The sequence below is a fragment of the Spermophilus citellus genome, assembly GCF_964194105.1.
Source record: "Spermophilus citellus genome assembly, chromosome: 2".
Taxonomy (NCBI): domain Eukaryota; kingdom Metazoa; phylum Chordata; class Mammalia; order Rodentia; family Sciuridae; genus Spermophilus; species Spermophilus citellus.
This window is the reverse complement of record NC_138183.1, coordinates 36,299,286-36,320,880: the sequence shown is the minus strand read 5'-3', so window position 1 is coordinate 36,320,880 and position 21,595 is coordinate 36,299,286. Positions and strand designations below refer to the sequence as shown.

At 49.2% G+C, this 21,595-nt stretch overlaps 1 protein-coding gene across 8 annotated transcripts in view; it reads right to left on the bottom strand.

Moving 5' to 3' along the window:
* Positions 1 to 15,577, bottom strand: part of PAX5 (paired box 5) — a gene marked incomplete at both ends in the record, with an annotated part of 185,926 nt that extends 170,349 nt beyond the window's left edge. For 7 of the 8 annotated variants that reach the window (XM_081280521.1, XM_081280524.1, XM_081280525.1 and 4 more), the window contains 2 exons: positions 2,276 to 2,441; positions 15,532 to 15,577. In XM_081280521.1, coding sequence (XP_081136647.1) covers positions 2,276 to 2,441; positions 15,532 to 15,577 — 212 coding nt within the window. Of the gene's footprint in view, positions 1 to 2,275; positions 2,442 to 8,166; positions 8,210 to 15,531 lie in introns of those variants that run through there. The other variant, XM_081280522.1, reaches the window with a different exon arrangement.
* Positions 15,578 to 21,595: the final 6,018 nt, after the last annotated feature.

Sequence of the window (21,595 nt, the reverse complement as noted above, 5' to 3'; positions counted from 1 at the left end):
CACCACACGCTCTCTACAACCTTCACCTCGTAGTGCCTGTCCAGCTTTTCAGTGACCACCCCCCCAAAAAAAAAGGAAAGAAAAAAAACCTGTCAATTGAACAACTCCAGTTCAGAAATTCCCAGTCACACTGTTTTAGGGCTGAACTTGTTTCTTAAAAGGCAGTTCTAATTACAGTGACATTTTGTCCACTGTGGTTCTTAGTTATGAAAATAATGAGCTATGAAATTCCAATTTATTGTTGACAACTTAAACGGCCAGGCACCAGAGCGACGCGTAACTTCCTACTGCCACTCTACCTAGTGACAAATCTATTCCGGACCGAGGGAGGCTGCCGGCTGGGTTTGAAAGGATCCCTGTCTGCCTTAGTCTCCATGGGAGATTTGGAGGGCTCTAGGGCAGCACAACATGAGGACCCAGCATTGCATTTGGACGTCTGCTCTGAGAAAAGGCTCAGTATCTTAAAGATTTCAAACAGCAAGCAAAATGTCGGCTCAGCAAGGATGTCTCAGCAAAAACAAAGGAAGGGCCTTCTTTCTCTCTCCCTCTCCCTCGGTACAAAGAAGCTTCACAAGAAGATATCTGAGACTCATTCAACTCTAAAAGTCCAATTCTGAGATGGTCTAAACTATTTCTCCTCTCTTTCTTTTTCTCTCTCCTTCTGTCTTGTTGTTTCTTTCTATTTCTCTTTTAAAACCCATTCTCTTTCCTCTTTGTTCCCTTTTTCTCTTTCTCTTTTCCTTCCCTCGGTGGTACTTTCTTCTGCTACTCTCACTCTCACCTTCCTGTCTAAAACCACCCTCTAACAAGAATACAAGACTGATTTCCTGAAATCTTCTCTGAACTCTGGCAGAGACTCATTTGCTTGCAGATCACTAAATGGGAGTGGAGGAGCCCCCAGCCTCCATAGCTGAGGTACCTGCTCTGGGCAGGTAGATGAGACATAAATACAGGAATCCAGGACTCTAAAGGAGCTGCCAGGCCCTTGGCCCTGAAATATCCTCCTCTGGCCTCAAGCAAAACTGCAAGGCTATTTGATACAGTTGCTTCCTCCAGCTGAGAAATTTCTTGAATTCCAGCAGACGGAAGAAAAAGAGCAAGCAGAAAGTCATGATGTCACTGACATATTTCAGAATATTTATTTTTTATTCAGGCATCTGTTCTCAAACCATAATGTAGGCTACAAGACAAAGGTTGTTTTCTAACAACGGGAAAGAAATGGAAAGCAGTGAACGGCTAAACCCAAGAACGTTCCTGCCTGCCAGGAAAGACCTATAACACCACCACATGCCCAGAAACAAGCCTACAGCTTTGTTTGCGGGTGTGGGGAGACACAGGTGGCCCAGGAGTCCTTTAGACTCCATCCCAAGTGCTAACTGGATGTATAAACCTTGGTTAGTCACTTTGCCTCACTGAGTTTGTTTTCTGGTCTTAAAATATGCTTCACTGGATCATGCTGAGGCTACTGAGAAAATAAACGGGAGCACTAAAAGGCTATACAGCCCTCTGGGAGAATCGTCATTGTTAGTATTTTGCTTGCAGCAAATCGCCGGGTCAAGTGGCAACTTTCAAATGTCAGATTTGAGAGTCAGCTTTTGCTGTCTATCCCCCACCCCCATTTAATATATACTTAGGATGCCTGTCACTACGAAGGAAACACAACACATAGAAGGAAAATACAGCAGACCAACATAATGCAGTTGATGATAACCCAAACTGAAAATGATGGCTAACTTTTAAAAGTGGAATATGCTTTTTGAAAATATTAAAATAAAACATTAAGGGCTAGGCATATAGCTCAGTGGTAGAACACCTGCTTAGCATTTGCAAGGCCTTGGGTTCAACACACACATACACACAAAAAAAAAAAAAAAGGAAGGAAGGAAGGAAGGTAAGTTGATTAAACTCTGGTGTATTATATTATACCTTACAGAGTCTCTACCCAGCTCTGCCCAGGGCCGTGAGCTCACCTAAGTGGATAGGGGAATTTCCTAAGAACCTCTTACTCCTGGGTTCTTTAGGATAATTCATCAGGCTTTCTAGAAACATGTCCCTCCTAAATCTTCCTATTCCACTTATCACTTGAGATGGAGTTACCCAGGGTCACTCTGAGTTGGATGGCCTCAGAAGAGCTTTGCAAACTCTAAAGTGCTGTGCATGTAAAGTGAAATGCCACTATGGTCCTCACTATGACACTGGTACATTAGACAGCTGCTGGGTCATCTTTAAGATCTTTATTTGAAAGTTCATGGAAGCCTGGAGCTCCTGCCTTTACCTGCCAAGAATTTTGCTGACACAACCATGGCTGACCCGAAGCTGCCTGGAGATGTCGCAGGGCCTGACACCTTGATGAGCAAGTTCCACTATCCTTTGGCGGACTACATCTGGAAGTGGCCGTCCGTTCACAAAAACCCCCCCAAGCTGATTCACTCCTCCATGTCCTGAAACAGATCAGAAACAAAAGGCAAGGGGAAGGGTGGTTAGAACCAGTCACATAGTAGAAGCACCATTGTGAGCACCCAGAGACTGGATGTCTTGCTCCTGGAGTCCAATCCCACAGACCACACTGGGTTGTTTTTTAAAATTAAGCTTAGCCTTTGTCCATCTTCAAGCAGTCATTTGGGCCAATGACAGTCAGGATTGCCATACTGTTTCCTTTAGTTATTAGCATTTCCCTTGCAATTTTAAAACAATGGACTTTGAAAAATATTTAATCTATACTAACAATAGGGGCACGACTTATTACATGATACTTAGGTCTAAGGAAGATCCTGGGGAGAAAATTATGCTTTAAAATACATAAATTTTAAAGAGGAAAGAAAAAACAACAGAACTCTTTTCCTTCTAACAAATGTCTTTAAAAGTGAAAAAGGACTACTCCATCAAACCTACATCTCAGGGAAAAAATGTTTTTAAATCAGCCATCTAATTTAAGGGCTAAGGACATTATATATATATATATATATATATATATATATATATATATACACACACACACACACACACACACACACATATACACATATACATATACATTTGCAGAGTACTGAGACAAAACCCAACCACTGCCTTCATAAAAATTTTTTTTTTTAATTTTAAATCCTTCTGTAAAGGTAAGCCTGCCATGTGGAATTGACCACTACACCCTCTCAGAGCACACAAAAGAAATGGGTCATAGGATCTTCTATACACAGCACATTCCACTTCACTGTATCATGATTTGTTATAAAAGCATTTCCCTGGAATTTTTGGAATATGTTTGCAATTGACAAGCAGCTTTAAGTTGGTTAGGGGGAAATAAAGAAGCCAAAGAAAGCTTCTGAGTCCCAGGATTTATAAGAGGTCTGAGGTGGATTTGAAGTAAAAGGAGTTGGGGAGTGCTATCCATATGCTCCCTTCTCTTACATCAAGGTCCTTCTGGAGTACCTAAGTAAATTGAAGAGCTAACCCAGTAAACACAGAGCAATCCAATGTAGCAACATCATTGACCTTGTAGCTGTTAATCAGCCACTAACTGACATTGCTGAGGTTTGGGGCGAAGAGCCAAGCCCAGAAGTATACTGTTGCTTGGCAGCTCAGAGGCAAAGGCAGGGGAACCTCCTTAACTGGTACTGGCTGGGCTGGGACTGGACTGTACAAGGGAAGCCAAGGCACCTCTAAGGTCACATACATTCTCTAAATCTAAAACTCTATAAAATAGCTACCTCATCTCAGTTATTTTCCCTAATTTTCATCTACTACCTAGGTTCATGAATAATATTTGCAATGGAGGGGACAAAAACACTCTTAATATAGCCTATATCCTTAAAACTATCCAAGCAATCCACTGAAGTTTCCCATCAATATTTCCTAAAATGACCAAGTCCAGGCTTATTTCAAAGAAAAAGATGATCTTATAGATAATTGCAGTACTTAGTTCCAGTTTTATGCTGAATTTTTCTGAATTTTCAAAATGAGCTTTAATCAATGTTAATTGTTCTGAAACATTCCAGATATAAGATAAAAGGGAAAACATCTCTAACAGGATTTTGAAGGTAGGAACACAATTGTACAGTTTACCTAAACAGAAAGACTGAAGTCACCCTGGCCAACAGCCTTAGGAACGCTTGGTTCTGGGGCTGGGAGCATCTAAGAAAAATGGATTATATATATCTTTCAAGACAGGATGAATTTAAGTAAAAGAAAGTAAATTCAAAATTGGTATGAGCTCTGAGAGGTCAATGGACTACGGGGGGAGGGGGGGCGAGGAAGCTAAAAACACCAGCACACTTTTGGAAGGACCTGGAAGTCCAGGCCTCGTGGCCCATCTGCAAAAGCCTGTTTGCTACAGTACTAACCAGTTGAGACTTTTTGCTCCAAACACAGCAGCCACCTTCAAAGGACTTTAATGCCAAGAGTAGTCATTTGTGAGTTTGGAGGGTTGTATTATATTATGGAAAAAACAATACAAAGACAAAAGCACCAATGAGTGTATAATCTGGTTTTAGACAGAGCAAATACCCATACTCTTTACCCTTGACCACAAAGGCAAAGCTGCTACGGATCTTGCAGAATCTGATGCACATCTCCACAGCTGGCACTAGACCCAGAGAGACCTAGAGACTTTGACATCCCTCAGCAACCTGAAAATGCCCCAAACCCACTTGGACCTCTTGCCTCAGTTTTACCCAACAGAGTTCTTCAAGGATGGCAGTGAAAAAAAATTCATAGCTGTGGCCTGAGGAAAGCCATTTATCCTGAGACTGGAAAAAAAGGGAAGTCTGAGAGAAGAAATGGGGGACAAGGAAAGAAAAGAGAAAAAAAAAGAAAGTGTTTGGGAAAGGAGCAGAGTGATAACTAAATGAGAGAGATAGCAAGCAGAGAGAGAATCTGAAAAGGAAGCAGCAGATCAGGCAGGCAGAAAAGGAGGAAAGAAAGGAATGGAAAAGTCAGAACAGACCAAGAAAGGAAAGAGAAGAGAAAATGGAGAAGTGCAAGGAGAGAGCATCTGGAAAACAGGAGACTTCTATAGAGTCAGACTTTTGTTTTCTGCCCCCCCCCCCCCGCATAAGCACAGCATCTCCTTGAAGAACCCAAGTCCCCGCTTCTAATTCTGTGGACTCTAGGTAGTTGAGGGCTTATCCCCTGGAAGGGTGTTGGGCCAAGAAAATCTTCACTTTCCAGGGGAAGTAGAATTTACAGAGGGACTGCAACAGAGACAGGTGCGAGCAGATCAGGTGAAGACTGGGAAACAGACACAGATACAAGGGAAACAGACCAGCCTCCACAGGGCAGAGTAAGCAGGGTTTAGAGGTTGGTGGGTAAAGAAAAGTTGAATTACAGATGCCCCTGGGGCCTTTGTGGCTCTGGTCTGGAAGGCACTGGCTTCCATAGATGCTCCTCAGGTTCTGATAAGGACATACAACCCACTGGAGGCCCTGACCACACCCCAAAGGGTCTTGGGAAGGTCTTTGCTGATTCAGCTGTGGATTGAACTACAGGACACACAGGGTCACTGAAATTTCTCCTAGATACCAGAGAGGAAAAATGAAGGGGCACACAGACATGTGAACAAGAGCACATGGAAAGATTAGGCATGAAATCCCCCCAATAGACTCTCCAACAGGTAGATAGGCAGTGACACACATGAACAGTCGGGCTGTGGACACAGATATGGTTGAACAACACAAAGTGAGAGTCTTGCACATGTGAATTCACCCACACAGTCTGCTGCCTCTATCTGGAATCTGAGTCCCTCCCTGTCCCCTTCAAAGCTTTATGCTTCTGTCAAAGATACCCAAGAAGCTACTTCAGCTTTGCTCATGTGAACTTCTGTTAGTCTTTCCGTCTTTCTGACCTTAGTGTCATATTCTATAACATGGATCTAACTGAAGTTTTGGGTGATACTCAGGAAGGACACTGGCTATAAAAGTGCCTTATAACTGGTAAAGATGCTTGGGGAAGAAAATGTCTTAGAGGGGAGTCCATTGTGTTGATGTGAATGATGAGCCTGAAATGGGGAGTGGGACACTTTTGAACTATGAAGCCTATTTCCTAGCAGTGCCTGCCCCTCCTTTTAGAAGCTGTTTGCTTAAAAGTGGTGGTTGAAGAATTGGGGCAGGAAAAAATCAACCAGGGCCAGCAAGGAAGATGAGGAAGTGGGATTTTGCGCCCCTATTTATTACAACCACCACCTAGAATCAATTTTTCTCCCCCATCCCCACCGCCTGCAAATTGGGCTCCAGAGCTGGCCTATATTGTTCAAGCAAACAGCTTTGGATGCCAGAACCAAAGGTTCTTCCAAAAAAAGCCAAGGGCTTGCACCAGCTCTGGAAGCTAGGCTGGCTGGGGCCCAACCCCCACAGTGCTGCCAGGGAGATTGAAAATGGGAGGAGGGGGCAGACTATAGGCCAGGGCAAGGAGGCACAGGCAGACATTAGCCGTTGGCTAATCTGCACCTGGAAGAAGCTGCTTTCTCCATGCTGATCCACAGCCAGGAGACCACCTAGTCTGATACTATCTCCCCAAGGGCTGGGAACGACCTCAGCCTCAGAGCAGCCGAGCTCTGGGCAGAAGAAGGCAGCAGGGGCCTGTGGATTCCAGCCAGCAAAGAGAGAAGCACTGGGGGCAGCTCTCCCTATCTTGTCCCCCATTTACTTCTTGGCTGAGCCAAGGGCTTGCTCACCTCTCAGAGTATTGCTCCCAACTCATTTGTTTTCAGGCTCCTTCTGTAAGATCACAGCTTTTCCAGAGCCAGGCTCAAGTATGTGCAGGAAAAAGACTGCAGAGAGCACTAGGGTCACTACAGACTGGAAACCGTTTGAGCACAGGCCCCAAATGGTGAGGAATCGTTTGGGCTGGTACCAGAACAAGAGGCTTCTGTGCCCAAACCCACCGCTTTGGAGGATTACCTTCGACTCTGAATTTTCACACAAAGAGAAACTGACCTGCCTGCAGCCAGCCCAGCTGCCTAGACAAGCCTTCCCCTGCTTGCCAGGCCACTCGGCACTCCCTGGCAGCCGCGGACATTCTCGCCCCGGAAGCGTGCCTTCTCTCCAGCCGGGTCTCTGCTGCCTTTGTTAAATGGGGGACCCACGGCTAGGGAAACCGAATCCTGGGCTAACAGAGGTTGGAGAGGGCTCCTGGCCACTGAGTAACTCCTTGACCTGCAACCTGCAGAGACGGAGCTGGGCACCAGACTGGTTGTTGCCAAAGCCTCCTCCGCCGGCTCCACAGCCAACAGAAAGGAAACGCGATTCGTTCCACTTCGAATTTCCTTGAAATCTCCGAATCTAATCCAGCGTTAACTCACCGTGAGAGGAGCGCTCATCTCACAGGAGGCTGTGCTAATGGGTGAACTGGCAGGATCCCGGATCAATCAGGCGGACCTTACCTGCGCCCAAAATGACCCTTCCCGTCTCCTACACACGAAGCGACTTTCAGAAGGTGGGGGCGCCTGTATGATGACTAATTGGCTTCTTTATTTCTTTTTTCTTTCTTTCTTTCTTTTTAGGGGAGAAGCCACCACGAGGCAGGCGTCCTGCAGGGAAGGACCCAATGGGGTCTTTAAGGGTCTCTGTATGAACTGGCCGTCTCCTAAGCAGAAGCTTAGCCCAGGGAGCACGACTTCGTTGATTTTTCAAATCCCCCTCCTCAACTCCAGGACGCCCTTGGAGCCCTGGACCCGGTGTCCTTTCTTAGCTCTCAACCTCTTCCTCTACAAATACAGAGATTGGTCAAGGCCCCGCTTTCCCTCCAAACGGCAGTCTTGATCACCCACCAAGGCTGAAAAAGGCGCCATCAGGGTTGGGGCACCGTCTGAGACTCAGACTGACCTTTCGCAACAACTTCGTGCCCTCCAACTGGCCCAGCCCGGAGCCCTCTATGAGTCCCAGCCAGGGTTCTCCGGATGCTCTGAAATGTCCCTGCTGGAGCCCCAGAAAGGCTGCAGCTCGCTGCCTACACTACGCGTTGCTGGAGGCGGGATTCCAGGACCAGGTACTCTGGCCTGGGCGGCCGAGTGTGTTGTTCCACGTCCCCTGCCTGGAAGCCCTGGCACTTTGTAAAGTTGGCTACACAGCTACAGAGGTCCAGGGTCCTCCCAGCTTTAGGACCTGCCCCGCGGTCCGGCACCCCCAACCCGGTCCCGGCCGGAGAGTGAGAGAAGCGAGTTCGCCGCCTACTTACTATGCATGGATGCAAACGGGTCGTGCTTACAGTGTATTTCCATCGGGGCGCTCCAGACTGCAGGCCGGCCCACGCCGCCGCCTCCCGGCGCCAAGGGGCTGCCCAGGGCGGCTAGGGAACCGTGCCACCAGGCCGGGCACCGTGCGAGCCAGGCTCAGAAAACACTGCTGGAGTCTTAGGGTCTCTCCCAGAGCCTCCCTGCTGAAGATTGTCAAAAGCTCCGCGGAGAGGCGGGAAACGGCGCTAGCGCAGTCGGTCTGGGAGCGGGCGCCCAACTCTGACTGGCTTCGTTCCCCGGCTGGTTCAGGCGGCGGTTCCCGGCCCAGCCCGGGGTAGCTGCGGCCAAGGCGCCCGCGGCTTCGGGGACATAGCGTAGGGGCCCACCTCCAGCACCGCTAGGAGCCCCCGGTCCCCTGCAGGAGCAGTTTTCAGGAGGCCACCGGAACACACGGCCCTTAGGTTCACTCAGGAAGCAGCGAGGCCCGCCGGCTGCCAGGCTGGTTCCGCGGCCTCGCTGCCTCTAGGGTCCCACCTCGACCCCTTGGTCTCCGCCAGATCCTTTTTCTCTGTTTCTCTGAGTCTCTGGGGCTCGGACTTGCACCCTCCGCCTCTCTACAACTGCCTCTCCGACGTCTCAGACGAAGTTGCGGAGAACTTCCTCTCTGGCTGCGCAGGGGCCCGGGTGGGTTCGGAGATGCTTCCGCCACTGATGTTGGGGCGGAGAGACTTCGGAGTCCCCAGGAGCTTGCAACCCTCAAACCCAGGGACCCGCTGCCTTCAAAGTTCCCGCGGCCTCAGCTGCTTCCCCATCGCTGGGAACAGGAAAGGGGACAACAGCGACCGGCTCCTTCTCGCCCGGCTATCTGCCTCACGCCTACCAACTCTTCGAACCCCGCTGCCCTCTTTTGGGGGCTCTGTTTGGACTGTCTTCCAGATGCCTCTTCCGGGACAGCCGCCGCGCCTGCCCCAAGCGTGGAGCGAGGGACCGAAGAGAGAGCAGAGGGTTCCCGCCACCAAGGCCGCCAAGACTGTCGGTGCTAAGATGAAGCCACTGCCGGCTTTGACTGCCGGTGCTTTTGCTGCCGCCGCGGGCGCTAGCCTTTCGCCTGCTCGGCGCGCACAGTGCGCCACCGCGCCGCCCCGGAGCCGCTTTCAGGACCCGCTGCGTGTGGACAGCGCCGCCCGGGGCTCAGCCTCCCTCCGGGCGGGGGCGGGGCGGGGGCTAACCTGCCAATCATGTTCCATCAAGCCAATCAGAATGAAGGCATCCAGCCCTGGTCCGAAACACCGCCCTATTGGCTAAGCAACCCACGAGCTCCGCCTGATTAGCCGATACCTGGGCAATGGGAGAGAATGGGGGGCGGGGCCCGAGCGGCGGCGCCACGTTCATTGACAAACGCGCGGGGCCAAGGCCTAGTGGATTGTGGATGGGGGAGGGGAAAGGGAGAAGAGGGCCCACGCAGTGCCTAGAGTGTCTAGTTGCTGCTCCTACCCGGGTCCGCACTTCCCCGCTGCGGTTAGGATCCTGGAACGCCCTGAGGCATTAGCGGCCGGCTGAAGCGGAGTGAGGGGGGAAAATGAGGGAATAGTCTCCAGAAGGGAAAAACAAACAAAACAAAAAGCCCACCCGAGAGTGTTAGAGGAAGCCACGAAGTGCAGTAAGGTCCTGCTTTCAATCTAGATGATGGACACCTAGTATGCACATAACTGCCAGTTCTGACCTCCTTTTCTTCATCTGTAAAATGGGCAGAGTTGTGTAAACTCATTTGTGATGAAAGCTCCTTCCAGGAAAAACACTTCAGAATTTTATCAAACACTTGCAAAGCCACAACAACCTCCTCTTTGTCTTACCCTCTCCCTTCCTCTAGCTGCAGAACTTACAGTTCTGCATTAACCAAAGACAGAGACATTGGGGAGAAAGATATGTAATAATCCTTTAAAATTAATATCCAGAGCATTTCTGGGGAAAGAGGCCATCTGAGGCTGTGGGCCAAATTGCCCAAGCACAGAGCAGTAGGCCCTCCTTCCAACTTCAGACTAGATGCTGCTAGCGGCTGTGGGGGCTGGTGATGCTTCAGCTGAATACTTCTGTCAGCAGGAGCAATTCCCTCACCACCACCACCACAAGGTATCTTGGAACTGAGTGAGCCCTCTCTTCTCCAGTGCTAGTGATAGTCTCTGAAGCAAGTGGCTAAGCACCCATTATATCTGCAAGGGTCCAGCAAACAATATTGTACCTTCCAGCTGTCAGAAAAACCTCACCTCACCTAGCCAAAAGTTCCTGTAGTGTTTGTGGGGAAGAAAAAAAAAAGGATTGATTTCTAGCTGAACTTTCCTGATACAGAAGTGGTCTTTGACCAGACAGTCTCAGTTTCTCAGGGTTTTAAGACTCTAGGAACACAATCAAAATAACTGGACCTTTAAAAGGAAGCATTTGTCAGCCCTTCTTCACCTAGAAGGCTATAGTTTTGTGAGCCCTACAGTGTGCCAGCCCTCACCCCCCACAGAGACACTGAGCATTCTTCTGCCCCTGGCAGCTTCTAGGAATGGTCTGAAGATTCACCATTTCAAATTCATAAGTGATGATCTTTTAATATTAAGCATAAGCCGGGCCTGTTCCAGAGAACAGAGCACAGGCTGATCCTGGGAGGATCCCTGGCTTCATTGTCAGCCTGTTTTCTCTCCTTTCCCCTCTCTCTACCCCTGCTTCACTTTTCATACCTCTAAGCTGGGTTTGCCCTTGGATCCACTTTCTGTGTCTGTCTCAGACCCAGCTGTCCCTGACCGGTAGACAAGTTTCCGGTGCTGACACCCAACCCCACCCCAGCCGGGGCACAGCTGTGGAAAACAGCCCCCACGCAGGCCTCTAGGGACCCAGGAGGCCATGGTGTGCAGAGGAAGTGATGTATCTCTCCATTGCCTGGGACTCTGCAGATCTACATCTTAGTTACCAATCCCAACCCCCACCTTGGAGCAGGAAGGTCACCACAGGAGAGAAACTAGGATGGAATAGAATTGGCTTCATCCCATGGTGCCCAGTGGGTTGAAAATCCTCTGAGGGAGTATGGAGACCTAAGAGTCGCAGCCAGTGACAACCCTACATGTGGCTCTGCTCCTTGAGATTGGGCCTACAAATCCAGATCTAGAGTCTTAGAACTTAAAGTGCTCTGAGGCTATGCTTCCCCCATTTTACAGATGTGGAACCTGAGGCAAGGAGGTGGATGTGACTTGTCCAAAGTCACACACACAACAAGCTGGGGCAGAAAAAAAGGCTGTAAACTTTTCTTCAAACTTCTCCTCCAGACTCCTCTGGCTAGGCATAGCTGGGTGTCAATGGAGGAGGAGGGATGCTGCCAAATCAAAGAACCGGTTTTCTTTGTAAAGCTTGAACAGAATCCCTGGGGCATTAGGGAATGGGATGAAACCAGAGATATTATTCCAACAGGAGTAGCACAGATTCCCTTTCACTCAGTAGGTGTTCCACTTCTTTGGGGCGTTTGGATGTGTGCTCACACAGGACCAGTCTAACCTGTGCGCAGAAAGTAGCCACGTTGTGATGCGCCTCGGAAAGGAAGTTCCCATGTGAGAGGGGATTATTCATCGCCACCTGAGCTGGACAGCCTACAAGAACTTCCGAACTCAAGGCGCGACCAGAACTGGTGTGGCCACCTACCCCAGCCTTACAGGCCACCAAATGGCGGCCCAGAGAAGTTACATTCCTAGCCCGAGATTACACAGCGATTCCAATGCTGAACCCAACTTTTGCGCCTCAGTCCTGTCTCCCTACGCCCAGAAGCCGCAGGCTATGTCCAAAAGAAAGAGACTAGCAACGAGCTGATCTCGCCGGCGCGCTGATCGTGGTTGTGCTTTAAAGTCTCTCATGGCTTCTTTCAGCAGCGGGGCTTTGGGATCAACCCTATGAGAAGCGCAGGGGACAGAGACCGGGAAAGGAAATCATCCAGGTAGAAACTTAATTTATGTAAATCGAATCGCCTTTGAAAAGTTTTGCTATTGGAAGAAAGCCCATTGAGAATAATGTTTGAAGAGCTAAAACATCTTTGGAGAGAGCGTCCACCTCGGTATGCAGCCAGAGACCTCACTTCACTCGGTCACACACCCCTCCGGGTTCCCCTTTTTCGCCTCTGCATGACTCCCTCTAGCGCACAGCAAAACTGTAGGTCAGAAAGCTGGGGCTGTTCAGAGCCCTGTGAAGCTGAGATCTACTCCCGCAGGGGACTCCAACCCATTTCCCAGCTCTTGCTTGGGAAAGCGAGGACTTAGGGGACTCAGACCAGTTCTCAGTTCGGGAAGATCAGAGATGCTATGGGCATCTGTGTCTTAACCTGGTAGGTTCTCTCTAACCTTCCTTTAAAAAAAAAAAAAAATCAAAAGAAAGCAAGTGGCTTGAAATTACAAAGCAATCTCTGATACAAAAAATCCTGCATCGTTTTCTACACCTGAACCAGAAGTCTGTCTTACTTGGCCCAAGTCTGTTTGCGGAATCTTGAAGGATATGTGAGAGAAGGGAGAATTGAGCCAGGTTTTTCAAGAACCAAGTACACCACCTGTATTGGAGTTAGTTATCTTTATCAGCCTGGATTCCGCCCCCCCCCCGCCCCCCAGACACCAGGATCACTAAAACAAACTCTTTCTCAAAGACTTGAGACTGGGGGCAGCCCTTTCTTCTAGAGCCTCAGCTTCCTCTGCACCTAATGCAGAGAGCAACCTCTGAAATGCCACTTCTGGAGGCTCTATGAGATAAAGTTCCATAGATGAAGAGTATTATTATCATTCCATTCTGGGATCATTCCAGAGCTCTGAGACTGAATGCCAGTGCCCAGTGGAAGTGTTCAATCTATACAGGTCTCCCTGGCCTAGGGACTCAGGGTCTCCCACTGCAGGTGGCTTACCCAATAGTAGTTTTCCAAGGGTGTGGGGGGAGGTGGGAGGGTAGAAATCTATCTCTTCTCTTAGTGGGAATATCTTATTGTCTAAGGGCAAGGAGTTTTTGCTTCCTATTCTCATCATAACTCCTGTTTTGAGATCTCCAGAAGTCCCTGCTCTCTCTGTATCTCTTCTTTTCTTTTTCCACACTACAATGAAAAGGCCAGAAAAGAAGATCCTTAAGGGAATTTCTGCTAAGCTATGACCTTGCCAAACCTTGAGCTTAGAACAAGGATATACTTCCTCACCACTGTACAGATAGGGATACTGAGGTTGGAGAAGGAATAAAATATGAATAGGTTCTGAAGGAAGGAAAGGGAAGTCTAGTGGTCTATGAAAGTTGTAGAGGTTGGGAAAGAGGAGAAACCTTTCCAGAAACCAAACCTGGATGTCCTGAGTACCAGCCTGGACCCCTGCTAGCCCGGCCCCCCATATTTCCAGCTAGGAGGAAGGTCTATACAGACAGGCAGAAGTGCAGTATCATCTAGCTGTCACCCTTTCCAGGGAAAGCAGCCCTTACCCCAACCCAACAGGTGAGGAAAGGGTGTGGTTCTCAGGATTTTAAGGTCCAATCCTACTAGGATTCCCTCTTACACAAACCCCACCCAGTCCAGCGCCACAGAGGAATAAAATGCTTTATTGATTAAACGATTATTCAGGCGATTGAACTAATCAAAGAGCCCATCGACCGCCATGAATTACATTCTTTGTAGACAGCTTGTTGGAAGAGGCAGCCCAGCTGGTGGGCCACAGAGACCCTCTCCCTGACCCTGGTGTACCTCCAACCCATTTCCAATGCATGCACAACCTCTAGTACCAGGAGCAGGCACCTCTAGGTGTCCCATCTAGAGAAGGCCTCACCACCTGGGGAAAGAAAGGCTGGGGATTGAACGTGAGGAAAAGGAGGTTTCCAGTTTCCCTTTTCTGCACCCTCATCTCAGGAAGGCTCTTCTGGTTCCCCTGCCTCTTAGATTTTCGCCTTCACTTCTTTTCAGTTGCTGTTTCAGAAACACATCTATGCCCAAGAAGTTGTCCTGGGTTTGGGGTCTAAGTTTACCCCTTTCTGTTCTTTGACCTTTGGTTGGAGCTGGAGTAGAGGTAAGGGTTCACAGATGCCCTAGGATGGGGGAAGGGAGTTTCTTGCCAGGGCTGAGAGTGTGTTTGTGTGGGATTTGGCATGATAGCCCCCACCTAAAAAAAAAAAAAAAAAAAAAAAAAAGAGGCCTGCATCAGCATATGCCTCAGAACAGACAGAGGCCTACTGCCACCTCCTCTCAGACATAAACACACACTGCTACCCAGTGCCTGGCCCTGTAGGAGACTTATGAGCCTGTGCCAAGAAAGCGTGTGTGAGTATAGTCACCAGAGCTAAATGCCTTGGCTAGGCACACACATCCACCCACTTGTGCTCTCCTCCATTGGAGCGGCACCCACAGGATAGAACCTGAGCATACAGTGCATGTGTGCACGTGCATGCACACATGCAACCAGAGCCTGAGGCTAGTCTAGGTGAAAGCAAAGACAGGCAAAAAGTAGCCCACTCTCACCTGCCAAGTATGTACCTGCCACAAGAGACCCTCGTGTACAAATGGTGGTCTTAACACAGTGCCCAAAGAGTACAGTTGTACACACTGCACACCAAGGGCCCAGACCCTGAATTTTCACCTCCAATCCAGGTTCCATCCCCTAACAATATGGGACTTGGGCCTGACTATACATGCTTAGAACAGTAGACCCCACATAGGCCCCAGACCCATGTCTGTGCCTACAGGCAGGCATTCTACAGGATTGATGTACACATTGGACAGTTGTTGGACATCCAAAAATGGAAGAGTCAAAGTAGTTACCCCTTCCTCACTTTCAAAATAATATGGAATATACAACTGAACACAGAGTCTCCTCAAAGCAACAGAAGTTCACTCAGACACTTATCTAAACTATATATAAAACACTCACAGACACACATTTTGAATACTTAAAAGAACATATATACAAACACCAACTCATAAACACACACTAATCCATACAAAGGTATAAAGATGCACAGACACGAAAACTCTTGGACACATACTCAGGCATTTAAAAAATACATGTACAGGGACACACTGAACGCATTGTCACTCATGCACACGCTGAGCTCCTTATGTAAACACACAGACCCAAACTTACTCACCTCCAAATAGACACCAATACAAACATTCAGAAACAGAGAAACAGGCAAACTCAAAGACACTCGGACTGATGCAGAAATGTGTGAACAGACTGGTTAAAAGATATACAAACACGCTGCAGATAGATATACAATCCCTGAGAAAATACGGCGCACCGCCCCCCACCCTCCTCCAGGGTCACCAGGCATGAGGACCAGTGCCCGGTGGTGTCCCAGAGCTAGCATGTCTGGAGCCCATATCGCGGTCCTACCTGTCCTGCCGGTCCGAGGAGTCGGGTAATTTTTCTCTAAATCCATTTTGATATTTCAGGACTTGATGGAATGGACAGGGAAAAAAGTTTCCACTTTTTTTTGTGACTTTTTTTTTTTTTTTTTTTTTTTTGATGCCGGGCCGCTCACAGGTTGGAATAATTCAAGCCTTCCGCTCCCCCGCCGAGCTGGGGTAGCTGATCACTGAGCTGAAACTAAACGTTTTAGGTGGAAAAAAAGCGTCCGAAGGCACCGTGAAATGATTAAGGAACTAAAGAGCTTCTCGCCATGTGAGATCATGTCCTGTTCTCGCCAACATCACAAGATGTCCCCAGACACGCCGCGCCCCCATCGCGCCGCCCCGCACTGCGGGCCCGGAGCCGGGAAAGGGCGACCGCGCTGTGCAGCCGGGCCTGCTCAGCGTGCCAGACGGGGCGGACCGGGCCGGGCCAGAGCAGCGAGAAACCCGGAGAGCAGCAGTACTGCCGCCGCGCCGCCCCGGACTTTTATAGGGGATGGGGGGGAGGGAAGGAAGGCTTCAGACTGCGCGGGGCTCTGGTCCGCGCGCCTTCGGGAACCGGCAGAATGAAGCCGAACCCCGAACTCTCTATGAAACCTGCGTCTGGGGGTCGTGGCTCTCTGTGCTATGGTCGGAGCTGGTGATCCCACCATGTGCAAAACCCACTGTATTTGTTAGCCCAGACCGTGTTTTTGTTTTTAAAAGAAATTAGCCACTCTGCCAAGCAGGTGCTTTTTAAGGGGGTGCAAAGGCTAGCAGTGCTGTCAGGTATTAATGGGAAGTTTCAGCATCCTCAGATTCACCCCTAGGGCGGCGCCCGCCCCCAGGGTTCCCAATCACCCCACCCCACCCCCGTTTGCAGAACCAATACTATGGCTGGGCCTGTAACTCTAGGACAGTGCCAGATTCCTAAAGCCTGCAGGTCCCACTCAGTCTTCAGGTCCCAGATCTCCTTCCCACAGCACGTCCCGTTCTGGCCCAGAGTACAGAGGTTAATCTGTGAAATGCTGGAGATAAATTCCGAGTCCCCTCTTTGGAGCACCCGGACTGAGCAGAACATCTCTGGAGACTGGCGGAGTTCTGGACACCTTACCCCGGCTTATAAATGGAATCCCATTGCCCTCAGGCCGGGAGACGTTGCGGCATTCCTGAGGCCCCGGGACTTGATTCCAGGGGGGAAATCAGATGGGCAGAGGTGTGGCATGTCCAGCCCGCTGTCTTCCGCCCAGGCTCCAGGATCCCCTCCCCATTCCCCCTCCCCAGTCCAGCTGCTCAACTTGGTCACAGGAAGCCTGTGGGGCCCTGATGCGGGGTGGTCGCTGAGGAAAGGTTCTCCAGGGCGGGGGAGTGCTCCGCAGGAGAACTCTTGGCCCGCCGGACAATGGCAGTTTCGGAGAGTGAATCGTCCTCTGCGAGTGTTTGTTTTTTGGAGGGGGTGGTCACGAGGCTGGGCCGCAACCTAGGGGGAAGAGCCTAGAGTTCAAGGAGAGGGGGGCGGGCAGCGGGAACCGGACAACGCGTATCCACTAAACAGATTTCTCCACAATCGGAAACGTGGCTGTGGATTCCCGAACGACCCCCCCACCAAGTGGTCTGCGCAGTCCCCCTGCGCCTCCTCCTCCCTGCAGCCTGCGGGTCCGGGGTCCCTACTCAGCGGTTTGATTTTTGACCATCTTGGAGCGTTGGACTCTCCCTCCGCAGCCCGGCCCCAGCTCCGGCTTCCCGCTCTCCCGCCTCGCCCGCACCGGGAGGCAGCGTCAGGGAGGAGCGGCCTGTCCGCGCCTGGAGATCAAAAGCCCTCCCGGAATTGACATTTCACCCCGGGATGGGGGCGGGAGTTGTTGGGGTTTCCCCCCCTCCCCATTTAGAGGGTTTTGTTTTGTTTTTATTTTCTGTTGAGTTTTCTTTTCATGACCTATGAGAATCTTTTGATTCGGGTGTTTTGTGTGTTGTTTTTTCGTGGAATTGATTTTAGTGGTTTTAGTTTTGTCTATGTCTTTTTGTTAGGCTTTATTTTCTGTCTTGTATATTTTGATTTTGTGTGTTTTTTGTACTTTCTCCTTGCAGATTGTCCTTTTGTTTGTCCTTTGCAAGGCTTTTTCTTCGCGGTGTTTTGGTGTGTTCTAATTTGGGGTTAGTGGGTGTCGTTAGTGGGTGTTACACGGGTAAATTGTGTGTTTATTTTGTTTTCTTCGATTTTGATTTTGTTTTTATGAGCTGCGCTTTTGGATGGATGCTTCGGGTTGGTTTTTTGTGTGTGTGAGAGAGTTGATTTTAGTTTTCGTATTTGTGGGATGCTTCGGTGAATCTCGCGTGTGTGTTTTGGCTTTGGGGGTGTGGATTAAGGGAGGGGACACCGGCCGCTCCTTCGTTCCTGCCAGCACCCGTGAAGTGCAGAGGATTAGGCCAAACATCATGAACCGTGGGTTTGCCATGCTCCGGAATACCTGACCCCAGAACTGCCGCTTTGCTCTCTGCGCTCTAAACGAGCGCAAAACAAACGTGCGTTCCCGAGGGGGCGCCCACTGCTAGCTGGGGACCCGCGGGTCCTGCAGTGCGGGTGCTCGGTTCAGACTTCACAGAGCCCCCTTCGCGCGGTACCCAGGCCTAGCCGCCACCCTTTTGCTCATCCAGTCAGCTGTGGGTCGGTGCCTCCTTAAGCTTGATCAGCGTGCTTCTAACTTCTCCGATTCCCACTATGTAGGGCTGAGAGGCGACTCCCTGCCGCAGAGCAGGTGATAAACCAAGCCACTTCGGGGGACACGGAATTGATGTTGCGGCCCTACAGTTACAGGGCAAGGGGGGCAGACGCGTGGAGTCTAGGAACAGATGGGCATCTGGATCCCTGAAAATTTCCCATCTCCCTTGCCCGCAGCCCAGAAATCCAACCGTGCTCAGCTTTCGGTTTGGATAGCCCGCCTGGTTTACAATCATAGATAATGGTATCCTCACCGAACACAGGCATACACAGCTAGAAAACGAGAGAGAGAGAGAGAGAGAGAGAGAGAGAGAGAGAGAGAGAGAGAACACGCCAGCCGGAGCCTTGGTAGCAGCGGCCTGCATGGCGGAACCAGTGATGGCACTGCCTCAAGGGAAACCAAACTGTAGTGACCGGAAATGTTCCAGGGACGCAATAAGGCATTCTTTCTGTCTGCGTTGCCGGGACAACATACCAACCTCAACACACCTCGGATTGTTTAATGCTACAGCAGAGAGAAAAAAAAAAAAAGAAAGAGAGAGAGAGAGAGAGAGAGAAAGATAATTTAGAGGCAGAGAGACATGTTAACTAAGCCGGCAAGGAAAACGAGGACAATCTAAAGAGAAATAAGAAATGACAGAGACAAAACTGTGGGGAAAGGCAAATTTGGGACCTAGGAAAGGGACTAGTGTGGAGGCTCCTCCAGGCCCCTCCGCGCTCGGGCATTCTGTAAGAGAAAGCAGAAATCCCGGACAGAGAGTGACAGGAAAAGAAAAAAGACGCAGAAGGGTTTGGCCTAGGCACGCTGCGAGCTTTCCTCCAGCTAAGATGCTGCATTCAAGGGAGGGGGAGGCCGACGTCGGGAAGCAAGGGACCAACACTGGCCTCTTCAACTCGGCCAGGAAACACCAGTGGGTTCCAAAGCTCGAGGAGCGGGGTTGGGGGTCAGTTCCGCCCAGCGATTCCCCTTCCCGAACCCCCAGCCCGAATTCTAGAAAGGATTGGGCCATCAATGTCCGCCGATGGGCCTTCGTCTGTGCTAGCCTCGGGAGGAGCCGAAGGGAACAAGTCTGGCCCTGGGGCTTCCCGCAGGAGTCCGCGCAGGGGATGGGTGGGAGCAGGCTTCCTGGCGCGAGGCAAGAAAAAGGCCCCGCCCTAGAGCCGGGGTACCAGTTCTGCAGTAGCCTAGCCGGAGATGGACTCGCAGGATTCCGGGTCCGCGCAGAGCGCACGTGGTACCGCACCTTCAGCAGGCGGCGCCCCTAATTCTCAGCCCCGCCCTGCCTGGTTTGCCCGGCCTGGACCTCAGTGTGAGAGTGGACGCTGAGTCGGGGCGAGTAGGTCCCTTGGCGATATGAGTTTAGGGTTTACCCAGGGGCGGTACCGGTATGGACGGGGGCGCCTCTCCGCCCTCAACTCCCCGAGCGCAGGGCGCAAAAACAGCGCAGAGCTCTGGTCTGTTGCTGCCGCGAGGTTTGAGGCGGTGCCCTCGGCAGAAATGGGCTGTGGATTGGTTTGGGTGAAAAGATACTTTGCTGTCCGTGAGGTCTCCTACACCTAACAGGGCTTCGAGCTCTGGCTGCTGGCTCGCTGGGGCACCATGTGCCAGCGACTCGCCGCCCGGAAATACTCGGGTAGTTCTGGGATACACAATGGGGATGGGTGTTGGGGGAACCTGATGTTCATGTTGGATTTTTGCTATTGTTTTTTTTTTAAACTTTATTGCTTTTCTTGCTTTAATTAAAAGTGTTATTGAGAGAATCCTCAAAGAGCGCAGACCTGGGTCGTTTAGATGGGTTCATTTCAACTCAAATCCAGTAATTCAATTCAGTTCCACGACTGGTTTCCAGTGCTCAGATACACATGGCAGACGTCAAGTGTATGCGGTATACATATGCACAGAGACGTGATTTAAAGGCAACTCTTAGAAAATGTTGAGACAAAATTTACTCTCCTGGAGTTACACATTCGAAATACATGAATATGGAAACCACACAGTCGGTTGTATTTAAAATCTGCCAAACATGTTCGAGCAATTCACTATTACCTAAGAATCCAAAATGAGGCATTGAAGAGTTACTGGCATTCTGAATGAAAACAAGTGTAAATTAGTTTCTTTTCAAATATTTTCTTTTACATTTAATAATACCAGAATATTTAAGTAATAAAATCACATTTTGCTAAAGAAAGTTGATATGTAGGATTTTTTTCCTATCAGTATTTATACAATGAACTCTCCCCATTTCTTTTTCTTCTGGTTCTCCATGTGATTTGAGCTTTAAATATTCATGCAAGCCCGGACTTACATTTATTTAATATGTTTTAAACTAATAACACTTTAATGTGAGCTAATGTGATTCCGCTAAGTATTGGAACCTAAAGAAACCTAGTTCATATATGATTTTGAGTGAGGGTGAATGCACAGCCTAAACAATTCTTTTAGTTTTTGATGCAGATCAGAATACTGAACGGAAGTGAAGCAAGCCTCTAAGTAGGCCCTTAATGTTCTCAATTACTGTATTCTCCATTTTTCTGTAATAACTTCAGAGCTGTGGCAGAGGTTCACAGCAGGATTGGGACACTTTTCTAGGAGCATACAGTGTGAACCTGTAAATCGACAAGTGAATACCACAGTCTCAGGGCAGATTGTGGGCTGATTGCTATTTTTTCTTTGGGGGAGGAAGTCTTACAGGGTGGTCAGGAGATTGCAATATGTTAAGTCTTGATTTAAGGACATGCCTGAAATAAAACTGCTCTAAAAGTCTTTCAGATTTGTTGTTGGCTACCTATTTTTAGGAACTTCTTCCAGAACTCAGCCCAGAGTAAGAAAAGAGGAGCTAAGCTGGTGTCCAGAGGACCTTTGAGATGAGCCCTGAACCCAACCCCAGTGTCTAGCAATCACCAGAGATACTTCTCAAAGTGCTTAACTTCTTTATTTGATACTGAAGGCATGGGCTAGACCTTCCAGCATGGAATGCAAATCTAAAAAGTGCCTACAAAGAGAAAAACTAATATATATATATATATATATATATATATATATATACACACACACACACACACACACACACACACACACACACACACATATACTTTCAGTGAGATGAAAGTCTTTGGGGATATCAGTTTAGTATGAGGAGCTTACAAACACAGGACAAGAAAGTTGTTTTCCCCCAATTCACGAAAATATGTTTAATGGGAAATGGTGGCATTCTATCTTGTTTAAAAACACATAATATCTACATATCACAGAAGGAAGCAACCCACTGTTAAAGAAGAATCCAAAAGGGGGAAATGAAGAGATTTAAAGTCCAAGGATAAAATTTTCAAACTAAATTCATACTAAAAT